The 20,535-nt window shown below is 40.1% G+C and overlaps 1 protein-coding gene across 3 annotated transcripts; it reads right to left on the bottom strand.

Annotated features, from left to right (window-relative positions):
* Window positions 1–1,745: 1,745 nt before the first annotated feature.
* On the bottom strand, window positions 1,746–17,983 carry MCUR1 (mitochondrial calcium uniporter regulator 1). Of its 3 annotated transcripts, none has more exons than XM_073225077.1 (9): window positions 17,474–17,983; window positions 11,673–11,792; window positions 9,906–10,009; window positions 9,338–9,439; window positions 8,422–8,445; window positions 7,223–7,294; window positions 3,661–3,714; window positions 2,659–2,773; window positions 1,746–1,821 (listed from the first exon to the last, which is right to left on the bottom strand). In XM_073225077.1, exons 1-9 carry the CDS (start codon window positions 17,841–17,843, stop codon window positions 1,766–1,768), a joined length of 1,017 nt encoding a protein of 338 aa, XP_073081178.1. In that variant the 5' UTR covers window positions 17,844–17,983; the 3' UTR covers window positions 1,746–1,765. The 3 variants fall into 3 exon arrangements, with proteins under 3 accessions (XP_073081178.1, XP_036860686.2, XP_073081179.1); XM_037004791.2 differs by having other exon boundaries at window positions 8,404–8,445; window positions 17,474–17,968; XM_073225078.1 differs by lacking the exon at window positions 8,422–8,445.
* Between the last annotated feature and the right edge of the window lie 2,552 nt (window positions 17,984–20,535).

The raw sequence follows: 20,535 nt of genomic DNA, 5'->3' as shown, positions 1-20,535 counted from the left end.
TCCTGGGCCCTCATAACGTCCCTGTATGCACGCAATCCACAACACTGAGAGGAGAGCTCATTGTTCCCCAGGTGGGTGGGGAGGAAGGCTGTTCTGTACTGCAAGGAACTTTTCAACAAAACCAATGGCCCAAATTAAGTACAGACTGATGCAGCCCACTGTCACCACCAGGAATGCCATTTGGAATACTTTTGGCAGATGAAAGAATGTCACCCCACTCAATATTATTTAAAAAATATTTTATCAGGACAGAAGGTCACTTCACTCTGTTTTTAAACTATACAAGTTAATGTTTGCTTTGAAACATAATTGCATTCAGTACTTTCTGCTCTTGGGGATTATTTTGGAGTAGCTACCCTCCAGGCCCTTGATTTCCATACATTTTAAGTTCAGAATTTTTTGTGCTACACAAATGTTTTAAGAAAAGGCACCAACTTACACTTGCCAAAGCTTAGAAGGGACATCCAAAGGATAAGAGGTAGCTTTTTATGTGGTTGGAACTGTGATGATGGGTAATTTATCCCACCAGATTGGTCAGAGGTCTCTCTGTGGTTCTTTACCACACAGATGACAGGGTGATGCATCCATGTGGAGAAAGGCAGAAAAAGTGCTATCAATGCCATTGATTCCAAATGCTTACTCTTTCCCAGCTGCCAGTTAAATAAGATGGCACTGCTCCAAAAGAACCCCAGGTGCATCTAGGAATCTGTATTAGATATAGAAGGCAGGCAGGTATGTGAATGTCTTGAATCACCAAAGAAATCGACCTAGACTAGGATGATACCTGGCATGACAGTTCTCTAATTTTGAAAGCCTATGATCTGAGCATGTAATGGGCAAGAGCGTATTGATTAAAGACATTTCTAAGAAGCGTGCACATTAACTATCCACACACTGCTACACAGGGATGGAGTGCCGTCCCCTGTATAAAAAGCAGGTGAGGACCAGCAGGGAAGTAGAGGCTGTCCCACAAACTGAAGTAGGCATCCATGCCAAGATGCTCTAAGCAGGCAATGCCACAAGTGGAGGATCATTATAGTGCGCAAGTTAAGAGGCAGAGGAGAAGGACCAGTGACAAGGAGGGAGAGAGAAGCCTAGTCCTCTAAGAGGTAAAGAGAGTTCCCATTACAATTACAACACTTGATTAAGCAACAAGATTTTCTACTGGAAGACACATAAAAAATAGCTGTAACGATAATTTACTAAGACACTAGAAATTTAAAGAAAAAAACTCCTTTCAGTGTACAGTACAGCTGTATCATTAACATACCAACCACTAAACATGATCCTCTTCAGACAGAGACTGGCTGCCGTCAGGGACGGGCCGTTAGGTGAGGAAGAAGTGCTGCTCTTGGTTTAGTTTCGATGATTCTTTGGCACTTAGTAAAGCCATTGTGCCTTTTAAGTGGAGACCCCAAATTCTCCATGTGACAAAAGATTTAAAATTAAAGAGAGTTATACAATATTTACTGCTGGTATATCCCACAGGTTAGACCAAGCTCACTGGTCCAGCTGAGTGGAGTCTTCAATGCTTTGTCCAAAACCACTCAGTGTTATGAAGTCAATTAAATAGAAGAGGTGAAAGGGGCAATTATGAAATTCCTGGCTTCTTTGCCTTGGTTATAGGTCCATAATTTGCATAAAATAAATAATGTAAATTAAATCAAAATCAGCATTAAAATTTGAAATGAGAAAAACAAAAAGCACAACAACCTGGTATTTTTAAGGCAAAACAATTAAGAGAGCTCTTTAAATAGAGAATTTATTACATCCATAGGCGATAAAATCCCAGAGCTACTGTTAGGCATGTAAACACAGACCCTGTAAGAAAAAAATAATTGAACACGGCATTAGTTTTATTAAGTTACTTGAGGGAACATCTTTTTATTAAGAAAACATACAGACAATTATATAGCAAAGTCAAAAAAACCCAAAAGCCTTAGATTGCTCACTAATGTACCATAGTCCATGAACTACCTGCCTATCAAAAAATCCCCACACCTTGAAATCATTTTCAAAGCAAAAATGTATCCAATATGCAAGAAAACTTTTCAATAAAAGTTTAGAATCACAAAAATTCTGTGGTCATAAAATATATGTATATGTACTACACAGGAACACACCCTTTATGAGGAAACTTTATGAGCAAAATTTCACTTTTATTTGATTTAAATATATTGATCAATCCAAAATGTTAAATGTGAGTTAAAATACAAAGACTATTTTTTTGGTACATGAATCTTCATTCCCTCTTATGGCTCAAAAACCACAAAAGCAAAATAACTCCTTAGAAGGAGGGTCATCAGTTGAAGCAGAAGGATCACAACTCAAAAGCTTGTTCATGCTACCTGTGAAATATTCCATCTTGACTTTCACTAAAAAAAATTCCAAATAGCTATAGCTCAAAGATAATGCCTTATCAATTCCATCGATTATAAAGTATTTAATTTTTAAATTACCACTAAGAAAGGAAAAATGCCAATCATAGTATGATACTCCATTGGCGGGAAATTGTTAAGATGCTTTCTAATTTTGGAGATGTTAAAGGATGAGAAAAGTTATGTTAGAATCAACGAAGTGCAAATTTGTCTTTGACTTGTTTTACAAAACTTATTTATTTTTCACCTGTTTTAACTACCTAGATACAAAAAAGCTCACCTGCTAAATATTTAATATTGTCAAGCTTGTGTGACTCGAGCATAGTTTTAAGGCCAGCAACCTCCGTGTCTATCTTCCTGTCTGTCTGGGTGACACCACGATCTTGCTGGGCATGCTTTTAAAACAGAGAGATTCATTAGTGTTAAACCATTTTGGATGCGTCCCCTCCGCTCTGCCAGTCCCAGAGGTCCTTCCCAAGGGGAATATTCCAGTATTCTCTCACAGAAGCTCTTTTAGGTTTCAGAGGTCCCAGGTAATATGGGATAGAAAAGAAGTAATGCATGCCATAACTTAAAAACATAGAAGTCTCCATTCCTTATTACTTTCAAGCACTGAGATTTAAACTCTCATTAAGATAATCAAATATTTTGTTAGGTGCAAAAAAACTTAACGATACTCCACTTCTGGGTATATACCCCCAGAAATAGAAAACAGGGTCTCTAACAGCTATTTGGAGGCCCATGTTCACAGCAGCATTATTCACAATGGCCACAAGATGGAAGCAACCCAAGTGCCCATTGACAGGATAATCAAAATGTGGTTATGTTCACACAATGGAAAAAAGGAAGGAAATTATGACACATACTACAACACAGATGCCCTGGAGGACATTGTGCTCAGTGAAATAAGCAGTAGCAAAAGGACAAATACTGTATGAGGTCCCTAGAGAAGTCAAACCATAGAGAGAGAAAGTAGAAGGCGGCTGCCAGGGTCTGGGGAGGGTGGAACAGGCGGTTGGTGTTTCGTAGGTGAGTTTCAGTCCTGTAAGATGAGAAGACTACTGTGGATGGATGGTGGTGATGGCTGCATAACAACGTGAATGTACCAAAGGCTACTGACCTGTACACTTAAAAATGGTTAAGATGGTAATTTTTATGTATTTCAGTTTTAAAAAAACCTGTGACATTAAACTGCATACATCTATCAATACATCACTACACACAGCAGTAACCGCCTAAGATGAAGCAAAGATGAATAAAACGACTAAGTCTCATTTCTTACCAATGCCACCATTTCTGTCTTTATTTCCAGCAGCTTCCTTTCATTCAATGAATACTGAAACAAACAAGTAATGTAGGTCAGATTATGATTTATTCTTTTCTCTCTCCTCTTCTCTGGTGCCTTAAATATTCTGTCTCAGTACTTCCAAGAATATGTAATACTAGAAATCCCACCCCTTGAGATAAAGTAGCCAACTCGCCCCTCTCCTTTGGATCTGATTTTTGAGGTTTCTTATGTATGTTCACTCACTGCTCCAGTATCTGGATTCCCTTTTGTCAGCCTTCACCTTTGTGCTACATGTGTGTCTCTGCATCTCTTCTCTGCGAAGTCTAGGTTCCTCTCACTGTTAAAATAGCATTCATTCACTGGGGCCAATTTAGATGGAGGTTGAGTCATGTGCTTTTTGGCTTTGAGAGGGTTGAAAAAAGTAGGAAACAGTTTAATTTAGGAGTTATTCCACTGTAACTACAAACAAAACTGGTCACTACTTGGGGCTTAGACAAAAGATAGGAAAGATAAAATTGGGAAAAAAATAGTTTCAAGGAATATTATTCTGTGACACAGATACTGCCTTGTGATTATAAAACATAATGTAAATCAGTAGCTACAACTACACTAAAGCATCACATGTTGGCTTTAATTTGAAAAACAAAAGAAAACAAAAACACTTGTGCTTAGTCACAATGCAGTGTTACTAAAGGAACTGACTAGTTCTACACAGAATTAAAATGGTATCCTGCCTTTGGCTATTAATGTCTATGCAAATATTTAGGCAATTTGGTTGACATTGAAACCAAAATCAGACATAGCTCTTCAGTAGTGGGTATTAGCATTTAACTGAGAAGATTCAAATTTGTAATTTAAGTGAATAATTAAAAATTTTTCACTAACCTTGTACTGGGGGAAAATTAATGCTTCTGAAATATCTAGAACCTTCCTGGTTATAAAATTTCCCCTGGAAGTACCAGGGGAGTAGATTATTATTACTTCTAAGCATTGTTTAGAAGTAACAGAATGGATGAAAAAACCTCAAAACCTCAAACTAAGGACTAGTATTAGGACCAAAGCATGTTCATCTTTCTCTTTGTAAGTGTCAGGGTTTCAGATGAGCAGAGAGCTATGCATCATATCACCACCAGAGGGTAGGATGCAACTGCATTTTCTGTGAGCCTTCAAACTCCAGTCTTTACAACATTGATGTTGATTCAGTCCCAAGAGAAAAGAAAGGCCTAAATTCTAACACTGCTATGATTTTTATATCACATCTATGTGGCTCCATCTCCTTGCACCCCACAGCAGCTTACAGGCCATCCTGCTTTTCAAACAAATATTACCACAGTTCATTTAATTGAAACAATATTATAACTTTATTATATAACAGGATGAGGGGGTCAAATAACTCATCTTTATCAATGCATGTTTAATACATGCTAGCTGCGTAACAATATACTATACTGTCCTGCACTTCAGAATAATTCAAGTTTAGGATTACCAAGAGCAACTTCTCGGCTGGTAATTGGTAATTCATTGGCTTTAATCCATGTTCACATTCCCTATTTCCAAATCTCCTAGATATATGCTTCCCAGCTTAGTTAGTTAGCTACAGGCATCTTCCTAAATCAAGTGAATTCATAATTTTTGCTAAATATACACCTATAAGGACAAAGGTAGCTGAAAGTATTTCTACATGTCACATGCTAGTGATTATTTTAGTGCTAGTAGGTGGTTTGATCTTCACTGTGGAAAAGTGTTTTGCGAATAGGAGAACAGATAATATGGGCATAATAATGGTTTTGAACAACAAACGTCAACTGTATATCCAGTTCTCTGTTAGTGAAAAATGCTTTTATCTGCTCTATTTAATATTATGCCAAGAATAAAAAAGGTATCTAATTAATATTATCAAACCCAAATAAGGCCTGAACATGTAGATGGGTTAAACATCACTAGAGGCAACCCAACACATCTCTTTCTTTTATTAAGGTATCATTGATATACAATCTTATAAAGGTTTCACATGAGTAACGTTGTGGTTACTACATTAACCCATATTATCAAGTCCCCTCTACATAGCCTATTGCAGTCACAGTCTGTCAGCACAGTAAGATGCTATAGAGTTACTACTTGTCTTCTCTGTGCTATACTGCCTTCCCCACTGACACGTCTCTTTAAAGAGAAAACTCAAAGCATACAACTTACTGTATCCCTATACTTACTGCAGCATTATTTACAAGATCCAAGATACTGGAGCTACCCAAATGTCTACTGGGGGATAAACACATAAACAAAATGTGACACACACACACACACACACACACACACACACACACACACACACACTACTACTACTACTACTAAGCCATAAAAAAGAAGGAAATCTTGTCATTTGTAACAACACAGATGGAACCTGAGGGCATTATGTTAACTTCAGAAGAGAAAGACAAATACTGTATATCACTTATATATGGAATCTAAAAAAAGACAAAGAAACAAAGCTCATAAGTATAGAGAACAGATGCGTGGTTGCCAGAGGTGGGGGTGGGGGTGGATGAAATGGGTGAAGAGGGTCTAAAGGTACACACTTCCAGTTATAAAATAAGTAAGTCCTGGGGATGTAATGTATAGCATGGTGACTATAGTTAATAACACTGTATTGCATATTTGAGAGTTTCTAACATTGAGTAGATCTTAAAAGTTCTTTACAAGAATAAAAAATTTATAGCTATCTATGGTGTAGGATGTTAACTAGACTTACTGTGGTGATCATTTTGCAATACATACAAATAATGAATTGCTATGCTGTATACCTGAAACTAATATGTCAATTATGGTTCAGTTAAAAAAAGTAAAAAAAAGTGTTACTGTGGAAGCTCTGAGGGAAAATAATTGTATTTATGTGCATTATCTTTGAAAAGGCAAGGCTAGCAGACCAGTATTTCCAAAGTTTTCTTAGGTCCTTTGTATGAGTCTATAAATTGTTGTTCAGGCATATATACCCTCAGCCTAATTATTTACAATAAACATTTTGTGATCTCTTCTTGGTAACAAATGTATAGCACTACTTTTCCTACCTGAAAATTTCTATTTAACGTAGAGGCATTTAGAATTTGCATTTCAAGAAAACGCAATAAAGTCATTGAGATTTCTCTACTAAAAAAATAAAACTGTGCAAATATTTTTTTGATCTTGTATTTCAGGATAGATTTTAATATTAATTTAATATTAAGTCAGATAACCAACTTAACTTTTGTAAAATCAGGTGCTGTGGAGGTTTAAGTCAGTATTAAATAGATCATGATTTGAGTTTAATTTCTTTAAGTCTAAGTGACATGTAGTTTAGTACCTCTGAGACAAAAAATGATTTAAACTTTAACAAAGATTTTAATTATAATGTTACTTTTGAAAGTATTAAATTTATACCCTAATCCAAAAATAAACTAGTAATGACAAATATTTAGAAAAATAAACTAGTAATGACATACAAATATTTAACAGTACTTGTGAACTATATATGAACTATATATTCATACTCCATTAGTAACATACCAGTAAATTAACATACCAATTCTTTCACTCTGCTCTTTTCTAGATTGAAGTTTAATTTGGTATCTGTTCGGACTTTGATCATTTCATCCTAGTAAAAGGGCAAACAACAAAGAGAGACCCAAAATAAGAAACCCAGACCTTCTGAGGATGTGAAGCCTGGAACCACTGCCTCCATCGCTTCCAACTCAGGGGCAGCCGGGGAAGGGGCAGGGCCAGGTCTCCCAGGGAAGTGGAACTAGGGGCAAATGATGCTATAGCTGCTATTCCTCCTCCATCAGCTGGCTCCTACTTCCTGTTCTTTATGAACCAGTTTTGAAAGATCCTGAAACATTGCCATTTTCTCTGCCTTATAAATGAGTTGATGTATTGCCCCTGGGACTCAGCAAGCTGCTTACAGGAGTTTCTCACATTTCTTCCTGCACATGCAGTATTTTGAAAGGTCTGAAGCAATGAAAAAAAAAAGACCCAGTCTGACCACAGACTCAGTCCAACTCTGTTTTTGTTTTTTGTTTTTTTTTGTTCTTCCATGCCTTTATTGGTGACAGCAATGGACAAGAATAAAGTCAGGCGTAGCAGACACGTCTTAGGTCAGCTCCATCTTGATACTTGCTAGGCATGTACACAAATAACCCCCTTTTATGCTGAAGTGCTTTACTGTTGCTTTTAACCTCAAAATTTACAATATAATCTCCTTGTGGACTTTATGAATAAAGCTGTTCCTGGGACTCAAAGGAGAGATAAACTCAAAGATAAAAATACTACATTCTGGTTTAAATAAAGCCTTCTTTCCGACACTCAGCAAAATCTTTTTTTCTTTTCAATATCATGTCCTTCCCACTTAGAAAGAGATCAAACAGCTGGCACATAAGCATTTTAACACCCTGGGTCATTCTCTAAAGACAGTTCCTTCTAAGAGAATCAAAGGGTTCCACATGGCTACTTTAGAAAATTTCCATTTAAAAATGACTTAATTCCTCCTGGAACATATTTTTCTTACTGAATTTAGTTACAGGTATCAGTAGTTTACTAATTGGCTGTATTCTTAGCTAAATCTCCCACTGTGTACTTTTGAGACATCTTACAGAAATATTTAACACAGTATTAAAATTTTAAGAACATATAAAGTATCTCTGACATTTATTTATTACTAAGCTTATGTAATTGCAAACAAGCAAGAAACAGGATCAAGGATCTTACCATTACTTGTTGTTTTACCTGATGTAGTTCAAGTTTTATTTTCTAAAAACACATTAAGAAGAAACAAGTCAAGGATATGTTTAGAAGGTTAGAAGAAAAATATAAAACTTGGTAACAAATATTAGAACCTGCACCTATGTGTAAGTTCTTCAAATCCCTCCCTCAGCAAACTTGGTTACGCTGGGAATACAACATTAACTGCAGGTCTTGGTAGCAGAAAAATGAGTGTCAAGCCAGGACAGCACAACTGTTTCTAACACACATTTACCTTCAGAGGCCCTTTCTTTAGTACCTCCTTCAATTTTTCTTTTAACTGATTCTGCCCTCAAATAGCTGACTTCAAGGACAATGCTGAGAGTTTTCAGCTTTACCTTTTTTCATGAAGAGAAGGAATCTTCCCTTAAAAGGTTTCTTATAAGACTAAGATCAACAGGCAGTAAGTGAACTTATGTTTTGGAACTTTAAATAGGACTGAAAACAAAAAGTAAGATGCGAAGATAATACTTATTTAAATGCTGATCCCATCTGCCATACTTGAAACTAAGGGGTATTTTAGAGCCGCATTTATTCATAACCCAAAACTGGAAACAATTCTAATGTGCACCGTACTAGAATAATGTGGCGTATTTCACATTTGATAGACAAAGGAAAAGAATGATCTACTGCTCTAAGACACTGTACGATCCCATCAGCTGAAGCTCTGGAATACTCAAAACCAGTCAATGTTAAAGTAAGCCAGGATACTGGTTTCCTCAGTGGAGGGGGTTACAAGAAGGGCCGTAGGCAGGCCTGGAGTGCCAGCAATGTCCTCCCTGATCTGACTGGCAGGGTACATTTTGTCAAGATGCATCAAGATGAATACTTGTGCACCTTCTGCACATTATGTCTCAATATCTTAATAGAAAGCATTTCATAAGTATGAGCAGCTCTTTACCTCATTTTCTGCTCTAAGGGCTGAAAATTCACTCTTCTCCAAAATAATCATATCTTTTTTCACATTAGCAATCTGAGACATTATTTGCTGAAGAGTGATCTCCTAGAAAAAGAAGAACAAAACATATAACCTAGTGTTCAGCCTAGGAGGCCCGCCTCCCACTGCCTCTACCTACGATCAGCTTAATGAGAAATTAGAAGGCTGTGGGCATGAGAAAAGAGGTTCCGAGGAAAAGAATAAAATCTTAAGTCCAGTGTCACTGTCCAGCGGATCACAGCAGAAAGGGTGGCAGTCTGAGGGCCAGTAGCTCAAAAACACACTGCTGTAATCCTGGCCACATCTCCATTTTATTAAGTAGGATTGACCAGTGTGGTCAGTTTCCAGGCCGAGTAAGTTTTCAAGCATAAGGACTCTACAATAGTTGGCTGAATAGCTTTGAATAAATATTTCTTATGCCACTGTAACCATTTGCCTCTCGACTATGGTTAAAATTACATGTTTTTCAAAAGAAAACTGTATCACAAATAGCATCCCACCTTTAGCTTTAAAATTTTCTCTGACAGCTGACCTGCTGCATCTTGGTGACCATGTCTTTGTAGACGATGTTCATGTTGGCCTCTACGGTCTTGACCAACGCAGATACAATGATTTCTGCTTGTTGAGTAGTAAACCCTAAGTGAACACACAGAAACAATTACACTCAGGAGACTCTGCCAGGAAAAAAAATCCCTTCACAGAAAGGGAGAAAATGCGAATGTACACATCTGGGTGAATGTTTGACATCAGAAGCAGGTGGAAAGCCTAGTGCGGTGGGAAGATGGGGAGACGAGACTCACAGGTTGACATGTCTGTCACTCTGGACAGCTATGACACCTCTGAGCTCATTTCCTCATGTAAAATGTGGGGTTGGGCTGGAATTACTGGAAAGTAATTATATTAAATACTTCTATCTGTAAGAACTTCAGAAGAATCTGCTGATTGTTTAATTTGTGTGAATAAAATTATAACCAACACATTTTGGATAATAAGCATAGGGCTATAACTAGAAAAAAACAAAGAGAGTTAAAGGAGACAAAACAAACCTCCAAAGACCTAGTTCCTCCACTTTACCATCTTAAACATATACAAGTTTTATTTGTCAAAAATAAATACAATTTTAAGGGGGTGGCAGGAGGATCTGTGGCCATCTTGGGTCCACTGCAGCCACCTTGACATTGTCACATTTAACAAAATTAAGATGTTCCCTTAATATCCAACACCTAGTGTATGTTGAATGCCCCCATTATTGCTAATAATGTCTTTTTACAACCAGTTTCTTTGAATATAAGAACACAAGGTCCACAAAAAGAAAAAGAGAAAAAAAGTAAGAATAATTCTGCTTATCAAAATAACTTTAGATGCCCCAAAATAAATTTTGATGAAAAGGCCTATTTTTTCAAGTTTGAGAAGAAAAGCTGTAAAAATCATACAGCAGCTGACAGTTTTTTCAGAGTGCATTCAAGTATATTATTTTTCTTAATACTCCAAAGGCCTCTGGGGATTCTCTTCATGCCCATGCTACCGAGGAGCAGACAGAAACAGAGTAGGGAGAAAGGACCGTCCAGGCTTTGCAGCTGGAACTTGGCAGGGGCTGCACCCAGAGCTTCTAACTCCGCCATATAAGCACAGATGAATCTACTCGATCACCTTGTCCCAGGCCTGTGAGGCAAAGCCACAGAGAGCAGCTTTTCAGACATGCACATGTACAGCTGGCTAATATATATACAATGTAAAAACAGATTTTTTCAAAGGCATAACTGTTATTCTGAGGCTCTGATTTTGAAAATGTACGTGTCACAGTAGAGATACATATGTCATATGTCAGAGCAATCTTTTATATTACTTAACAGCAATAAGGGAAAATGTTAGTTTGAGTATTTAAAAAAAAACAGTAAGTTGAAATTATCAATAATTGGTGCTCAGCACCATTTTAATTTCCTAAAAATTTTAAATGTACACAAGATGCACATAATGGAACTATCACTCTTATGCTCGTGACAATTGCCACAGGGACCATTTCTCAGTCTTGCCAACAGGTGTCTAAATTTTTATCTATAGCTATACTTCCAGAGTAATACTATAAAAATACACTTCACTTGTACAAACAGAAAGTGTGTGAAAAGTCTTAACTATATTGATAAGGCAAAATGTCCTTCAACAAAAAGTAAGGACTTAAAAAATGGGATTGACCAAAAGATGACCTGTAGACTTAAAGGGAAAGAGAAATATGAGAAATTAGATAAATCATCATCTATAGTATTCTTCCATGGACCGGGTACCTAGTCTGAGAGATTACCATTTTCTTCGAGTAAACACACTAAGGCATGAGTGTCAAAGTAGAGCTTCCTACTCCCAGAAGAGGTGAAATCTCTTGCTTTGTACTCCAGCTGCAGGCTCCCAGCAGAGAGGCTTATCTCTAGAATAGAAAGCAAAATAAGGTTCAGAACAGGGCCTACTGGTAAACAAAAGCAACTCAGCACAGTGACACAATAAGGCATACTTCAAAAACCTGCATTTTATAATAGCTTAAGATTCACATACCATACAATTCACTCATTTCAAGTGTACAATACAGTGTATCTACAGAGTTGTGCAACCATCCCCACAGTCAACTTCAGAACATTTTCATCCCAGAAAGAAACCCTTTCATCCCCTTTAGTTGTCATGCCCCATCTCCCTGCTCCCTCTCCTCCAGGCAACCACTTACCCTCTGTTTGTAGATTAGCCTGCTCTGCACATTTCATATGAATAGAAGCATAAGGTACGTGGCGTTTTGTGACTGGCTTCTTTCACTTAGAGAAAAATCTTGTACGTTTTCAAGCTTATCCATCTTGTAATATGTGTCAGCACCTTTTTTCTTTTTATTGCTGTATTATTGCATTGTATGGATATACTATTTGTTTCAACCTATTCCTCAGTTGAAGGACACCTGAGTTGTTTCCACTTCTTGGCTGTTACGAATAAGGTCACTAGACACATTCATGTTCATGTTTTTGTGTGGACATGTTTACAATTCTTGGGTTTATACCTAGGCATGGACTGCTGTATCATATAATAACTCTATGTGCAGCCTTATGAGGTTGTGCCAGACTCTTTTCCAAAGTGGCTGCACCGTTTTTTATTCCCAAAAAAGTGTATGAGGGTTCCAATTTCTCCATATCTTCAGCTCTATGTCTTTTATTATAATCATCCTAGTAGGTGGAAAGTGGTATCTCATTGTATTTTGATTTGCACTTCCCTGATCTTTTCATGGTTTATTGGCCATTTGTATATCTTCCTGGAGAAATATCTACTTAGACTTATTGCCCACTTAAAAAAATCGGGTTGTCTATTTATTACTGAGTTGTCAGAGTTCTTAACATATTTTAGCTACAACCTCTTCACCATGTTTACAATTTGCAACTTATTCCTTCATTCTGCGGGCTGCCTTTCATTTTCTTGATGATGCCTTTTGAAGCACAAAAGCTTTTAATCTCAATGAAGTCCAATTATTTTTTCCTTTTTTTCTTGTGCTTTGGTGTCATATCTAAGAAACCACTGTCTAATTCAAGTACACAAAGACTTATACTTATGTTTTTTTCTAAGAGTTTTATAGTTTTAGCTCTTATATTTAGGTCTTTGATCCATTTGAGTGAATTTTTATATGTGGTACAAAATGGGGGTTTCAGCTTCATTCTTTGGCATGTGGATGTCTAGTTGTCTGGCACTATTTTCTCCCTTAAACTGTCTTGTGATTCCTGTCAGAAGTCAAACTGACTGTAAGTATAAGGGTTTGTCTCTGGGTTCTCCATTCCATTCCGTTGACCTGTATGTCTGTCCTTATGCCAGTCACATTTTCATGATTACTTACAGCTCTGTAGTGGGTTTTGACATCAAGGAAGTGAGTCTTCAACTTTGTTCTTTTTCAACTTGTTTTGGCTATTCTGAGTCCCTTGCATTTCCAAATAAATTTTAGGATCACTTTATCAATTTTCTGCAGAGAAGCCACCTGGAACTTTGACAGAGATTGCATGACATTTGCAGATTAATTTGGAGACTACTGCCATCTTAACAATATTAAAATCTTCCAACCCGTCAACAAGGGATGCCTCTCCATTTACTTAGGTCTTGAATTTCGTTCATGTTATGTAGGTTTCAGAGTAAAAGATTCTTCACCTGACTCCTATTCTCAACCCTTCATCACTAAACATTTTAAATGAAATTTTTAAGCAAAAACATGATATGGACAGCACCCTACATATCTGAATCTTCTGTAAGCCTATAGCAGTGGTTCCTAGTTTCCTAGCAACTTAGAGCAGTAGGGTGGCAGTGGTCACAATTAGCAACAAGGTAAGTGCATGAGATCCAATAATCACTTTGTACCAAGCACTGCTTGCAGACTGGCAAAATAGAAAACGTAGCAACTACTGTATGTTTGTGTGTGCTTAACGGAAAAAGGGCTCTTAGATTTAAAGAACCACTAGCCTACAGTATAAGGCTATATATTTGGCAAGGCATACAAAGCCCGTCCGAATTTAGCCCACACTTACCTTTCAGCTTTCTTTCTAGCCACCTAAGCTATTCTGTGTCCTGTACTTTCATACCAAGGTATTCCATCCTTAAGCTTGGCCTTCTCCCCTTTCTCAACTTGTGAATTTTAGGTATCTTTTCTACCCCTCTTCATTTAATCTGACAGTTTGCTAAGCTATGGTTCAGGAAGAACAGTAAGCTACACTGCATGGTTCTCTCTGCTATCTCCACCCACGGCAGGCGCAGCCTTTATTTTATTTTACTTTATTCATTTATTTACACATTTATTAAGGTATCATTGATATACACTCTTGTGAAGGTTTCACAATAAAAACAATGTGGTTACTATATTCACCCATATTATCGAGTTCCCCCCAAACTCCATTGCAGTCACTGTTCATCAGTGTAGTAAGATGCCACAGACTCACTACTTGTCTTCTCTGTGCTACACTGTCTTCCCTGACCTCCCCCATACCAAGTGTACTAATCATAACATCCCTCAATCCCCTTCTCCCTGCCTCTCCATCCTCCCTCCTCTACCCCTCCCCTTTGGTAACTGTTAGTCCCTTCTTGGAGTCTGTGAGTCAGAAGCAGCCTTTATCGCCCCCTATCTGTATATACTCAGCCCAGTACACATAGCTCTTTCAGAGCACGTACTATATTATTTCCATATCTGTAATATTTTTTAGTTCAAGCTCCCCAGGAGCAGCCAGTCTTAATGATTTCTGTATTGTTAGCATCTAGCAGCAGAGAGCCTGACATACAATAGGCCAGAAATAATTTTTAAAAACATATTCAACTGTAAGACTTCTAAGATCTGGATCATGAGACTGTCTAGAAGGAAAATCTGAGATGATCTTCTTACACCTCTTCACCTATGGTCTTTCCTTTCTATGCAAATGAGCTCACTTAAGTCTGGTACCTCCTTTTTTCATCCCTTATTTTCAGTCTTGGAACAAAAACTGACCTGCATGAGAAAAGACCCGTATGTCTACTGACACAGAAGAGACCTAGCTAAGAAACAGGGGTGGGTGAATGAATAAATGAGAGCAGCTCTCAAGGACTCCCTACAGGCACCCCATCCATCTCACAACCATTCTGGATGTTCCACATTTAGGGAGCTCAAAAACATTTGAGTCTAGAACTGGCTTGTGAGGAGCGATGGGATTATTCTAGTCCCAAATTCCTTGTTCTATTAACAAAATATCATTCATATGATTTAAAACAAAACACCTTCCTCACGCACACATACCCCAAAACAAACTTGCATGACAACTTTTAAGCAAGAGCTAATCCCAATTTGGATACTGGAGGTTTTTTTTCTTTTCCAAAACCAATTGGAATTTTTTTCAATTACGAACTTATTTCAAAGAAATACAGTAGTGCCCCTCACCAGATGTTTTGCTTTCTAGGGAGATCTACCAACAGATGATCCTCCTGACATTGTGTCAGGTCAAAAACAGCCCAGGGCTGCTTCACAAGGTCTTGGCCATTCACTTCGCTTCATTACATCATGGCTCACATCATCACAATAAGGGTGAGAACAGTACGGTAACATTTTGAGAGAGAAGCCACATTCACCTAACTTTTATTACAGTATGATGCTATAATTACTCTATTTTATTGCTAGTTGTTAATCTCTCACTGTGCCTAATTTATAGATTAAATGGAACCACAGTTATGTATGTATAGGAAATAAAGTATATATAGGGTTAGGTATTACCTGTGGTTCAGGCATCCACTGGAGGCTTGGAACATATCTTCTGCAGATAAAGGGGGACTACAGGGTATTGCTGTCTGAAAAGGGGAGAAAAGGGCTGGCGCTCCAACATCTGCTGACAGAAGGTGGATGCATCTACCCTTTGGTCAATGTCAAAGGGTAAGGCCTGGGAGGCAGCAGTACTCTGGCATTCAGAACACTTCTGACTCATTCCTCCTCCTTTACTGTGACAACAAATGAGGCCCCAAAACTATGAATTCCTGCTAATCACCAGGAAGTAAGTAAACCAAGCGACCTGAAAGCGCTTGACATATGATTCTCCTTGAGGGAACATCAGCATACCAAAGGGACATTAAAAACTCACACAAAAGCAGCCCAAAGTTAGCCTTGGCCAGAGGAGGAAACCAAGTACAAATGTCTTATTTCAGAACCTCCTTAAGTCTAAACAGGCCTGGGCACCAAACCAACCAGTAGGCTGAAGACAAAGGAACATAACTCACTTACTGATGGGTAATGGGCACAAGTGCTTGCTTCCCTCACTGTTTCTTGGCTGTATTTCCCCATATTTATGCATCCATGCTCACTCAAAAGAATGAGACCCTTTGAGACTAATTCCACAAGAGTATGTATGTTTCTGATACATCCGAAAACTGGTGAGAAAGAACACTCTCCCCTTTTTGCCCCGTCATCTTCATTTATGAGGGGAAAAGAAATCACAAGTTACCAACTTGTCAAAAAAGGCAGCAAAAAGCAAAGCATAGAAGGGCAGACGCCATCTCTGACTCCTAATTACTGCAGGACACTGACAGTTCACCCCTCCTTCCCCACCCTTTGTAAATAAAGCTTCCTTTGCCTCGTTGCTCCCCCAGCCAAAGGCATTCTTAATTTCCAGATGCAGCCAGTATTTACTGGGCATTTCTATTGAGAAAAAAAAAGAATCTGTACAACAGCCACCAGTGTAGTTACTGATGGCTATGGATGGATATGTACAGACTACCCCGTGATACTACTGCCAAGTCTGCTAATAACGATCACCCAAAATGATATTTTTATAAACAATTTCTATCTAGTAAATCGACCCTGTTTCGAATTCTAATTTTGATTACTAACTAACTGATTACTAACTGCCCTTACTAACTTCAAGAATTTCATCAAGGCTACCTTCTCGATGAAACCTATTCTGATAACCATATTTAAATTCGTAACAGGAGGCCCATGACACTTCCTACCCCTTACATCTTACTTTTTCCCTATAGTATTTATCATATTATGTATATAGTATATGGATTATGTACATTACCTATGTATATATATATATGTTACATCTCTATCTGTATATTCATATACCATATCCTTTGCTAGATTTCAGCTCCAAGAAGGAAAAGAATTTGTTGACTGATACAGCCCGAGTTTCTAGAAAGTGCCAGGCACAGAATAGGCACTAGTGCTTAATGAATGAGTTGATGAGCCCACTAGCGTTTGAAAGTAAACTGTAAAACCAGCCTTCCGTTTCCCAGAGCTGCGCTGCGCAACCTCGCAAGCCCCGTGCACACCCCTCCGCCCGCGTCGCGCCCAGCCGCGCACCTGACAAGGCAGAAACCGGTCGCCGGCGCCTAGCGGCGGCGCCACCTACCCGCCCAGGGGGCACACTCCCCGGCGGGGACTCCAGGTATGTCCCGCCGTCTCAGCCGACAAGGCCGGGCTACCGCGGCCCAGACGGGCGGACCGGACAGGCCTAAGTCCCCACGCCCGGAGGCGCCCGGCGACCTCGGCTGCTGCGCCCTCCGGGCCTCCGCACCGCCTTAGGTTCCCGCCCGAGCCCCTCCGGCCCCGCGAGGCGAGCACCTCCTCCGGCCGCCCGGCCTCACCTCTCCTTGAGGAAGCGAGGGCGGCCACTCGGCCGCGGATCGGGCGGGGGGCGCCGGCGGCACAGGCGACGCCCGGGACCAGCCCCGGCGGGCAGCTCCACGCGCCGCCGCGCCGGGCCGGGGCAGCAGAGGACGCCGGGCGCGAGCCCCCCCAGTCTGCGGGCGGCGGGCGCGGCGGGGGCGAGAGCAGGAGGAGCAGCGGGCGGACACGTGACGCGCCGCCGCGGCGCAGCGCCCCCAGACCTCCGGGGGGCGTGGACAGGTAGCGGCCGCCCGGGCTCCCGCACAGGCCAGCAAACTGGAAGAGCATAAGGCGCCGGCGGCCCCGCGGGTGCTTCTGCCTCTCGCCCGCCGCCGAGCCGCAGTCCATCCCCGAGGCCGTCACTGTCCTGGACGCGCGCTCATACTGCTCACGCGCGGCCCCGAGCACGCGCGGTCCCGACCGGGTCCAACGGCGGGAGCGCGCGTGGGCGGTGGCGCTGGGCCCGCCCTGTCCTGCTCGGCGGGCGGGGCTCGGGCGCGCACCGTGGGCGGGGCGGGGTTCTGGGCGCTGCCTGACTGACGACGCCGGGCCCGGGAAATAGCGTGGTTCTGCTTCTGGCTCTGTGGGCAGCGGGGCGGACGGGAGGAGGCGATAGGCGTGCCCAGTGCTGGAATGAGCTGTTCGCTGCCAAAATTTGCATATTCATTACACTGGTGTCTTTAAAATGACCTTAATTACCCGGCGCCTTTCAGAATACCGTGAAAAGCCTGCAACCCGATGTTGCTCTTGATTTTAGTGACTTTTCCCGTCCGGAAGTCCCCCAAAGTATGGCGGACTTAAGTAAAAATGCACAAGGTGCATTTTCAAGAATTACTAACAGGGCCGAGGGACCAGCGCTCACACAGTCAATACCTTTTAAACTTTCAGAGCTTTTGTTTCCGGATTAGTGCACCATGAAAATGAGAAAGTCTCAGTCTGGGAATCTAAAACGTGGGGCATGCACGTTTATGAGACCTGCTGATACAATAAAAGGATATCTGAAACTAGTGTTCAGTTAAGTGAACTTTTTGAATGTCATTTTACTTACCTAGTTACCGGTCCATTGTTTGAACTCAGTAGACGTTTCTTGAATGAATGAATGAAATGCACAGGGCACCAGGTTAGGAGATACAAAGAACACTGAGATTGTTCTTGTCATCCAGTTGTTTTCTTAAATACCCAATACGTATGCACATACGTGATGGAAGAAAAATAAGTTATGAGCCATAAGACAGCTACAAAGTGCTGGTAGAAGAGAGTGCATACAGTTGTGTAAGAGATGTAAGCGGCTATCAAAATATAAATAATTAAAAATAGTAAGGTGCAAGTAGACACTTTCATAAAAGATTAGTAGGAGTTAGATATTTGTAGAACTGGTAGGGAAAGCAATTTAGCAATATGTACAAACAGCTTTTTATGTTAAATTACTCAAGTTACCCAACTCTGAAAATTTAACCTAAGGGAATAATCTAAAATATTAAAAATCTATTAGATTGGGACTTATGAACTTGTCATTTTTATAGGTCAAAATGTTGAAGATGGGTAATTTCATATGGATCAACCTAATATATGCACAGAGATATTCATTGTATCATAAGGTTGTGGGAAAGTGGAAAAAAGTCCAACATTAGAAGAATGATTAAACTATGGCACAAATTTTGTTTAATGATAGCCTTTTTAATTTTTTAAAGTTGAAGTATAATTTGCATATAAGAAAACCCACAGATCTTAAACTTTATTTTGAGGAGTTTCAACAATTGCATATACACTCGTGTAACCACCACCCAAACAAGATACAGAACATTCCCGTCACTTTAGAAAAGTTCCTTTGTGCCCCTTTCCAGTTTTTTAAGTAACTCCTCCCCCTCCCTGATTTCAATCATCACAGATTAGTTTTGTCTGTTCTTGAACTTCATATAAATGGGATCTGTTGGGAGCAAATCTGTGGGCCTTTAAGCAGATTCAGTCACAGGAGCCTTAAGACAACAGCAACGTTTTGAGTAAAAATCTTTCCTGTAAAATCAGCTGGAAATCTTTCCTATAAAGTCAGCAACAATGAACCCATCCACACGTTAGAAACAAGTTTTCCCCTATCACTAAGAAGCACATTTAGTGAACTCCTAGGTTAGAGCTGGGGTTAATTTACCTAGCAACATTTCCATTTCTAAGTCAGAGTTAGCAGTTGGGCTACCTCACAGCATGTGCCTTTTCTGCCCTTTGTTAAGCAAGAAACACCTCCCCCGCCCCCAAAATGGCGAACCCCCCGCTTCTCTTTCGGGTCCTCCGTTCCCGTCAACGCTTACCAAGACCCAATCACCCTTCTGCACCTCCCCACCGGCGCCACCTAAAGTCCAGTTATCTCCTGACCCACCCCTTACTTGCTACTTGTATATATTGAGCCTGTAAACAATAAACTTTGCCAGCTTGATCAGACATCCTGTCTTGCTGGTCATTCTTTGTGTCTCTTGCTTGTCTCATTTCTGCAGGCGTCTCCGGTACACTCCATGTTCGTCCCGCGGGTCGGGACAGGGATCATACAGTGAACATTGTCTTTTATCTGATTTCCTTCTGTCTCGTGTCTTACATATAGTGTCTGTGAAATTCATCCATCTTGCATAAGGAATTAGTTCCTTTTTATGTTAGGGAAGTACGCCATTGTATGACTCTGCCCCAGTTGGGTCATCCATTCTCCTATTGTTGGCATTTGGTTTGTTTCCAGTTTTTTTGGCTATTACAAATTAGGGTATTATGAACATTCTTGTAGAAGTCTTTGTGTGGACATAACTTACTCATCCTTGTTAAGAAATAAGTTATACAATGACACTTGTTAAAGCACATTAAGGAAGATTTTATTCAAGGGAGGGGGTACTGTCTTGATAGGTATAGGGACACTGTGACCGAATGTTGCTCTTGGGGAGAGAGGTTGGGCAACTCAGAATACAGCATGGAGGGTGGGAATTCCTAGCTGAGGAGGAGGGCTGGGGTCAGTGGATGGGAAACTTCTGAGTGGAAACGTCAGGAGTAAGGTGGATTCTGGCTA

Source organism: Manis javanica, chromosome 16 (assembly GCF_040802235.1).
Source record: "Manis javanica isolate MJ-LG chromosome 16, MJ_LKY, whole genome shotgun sequence".
Taxonomy (NCBI): domain Eukaryota; kingdom Metazoa; phylum Chordata; class Mammalia; order Pholidota; family Manidae; genus Manis; species Manis javanica.
The sequence above is the reverse complement of the archived record's forward strand: the minus strand, read 5'-3'. Positions and strand labels throughout refer to the sequence as shown.

Coding starts and splice junctions, on each gene's coding strand:
- MCUR1 (XM_037004791.2), bottom strand. CDS start 17,843: ATGGACTGCGGCTCGGCGGCGGGCGAGAGGCAGAAGCACCCGCGGGGC. Junction 7,295..8,403: donor AGGTAAAACAACAAGTAATG/GTAAGATCCTTG, acceptor CCCTTTTACTAG/GATGAAATGATCAAAGTCCG. Junction 2,774..3,660: donor AGACAGAAATGGTGGCATTG/GTAAGAAATGAG, acceptor CTGTTTTAAAAG/CATGCCCAGCAAGATCGTGG.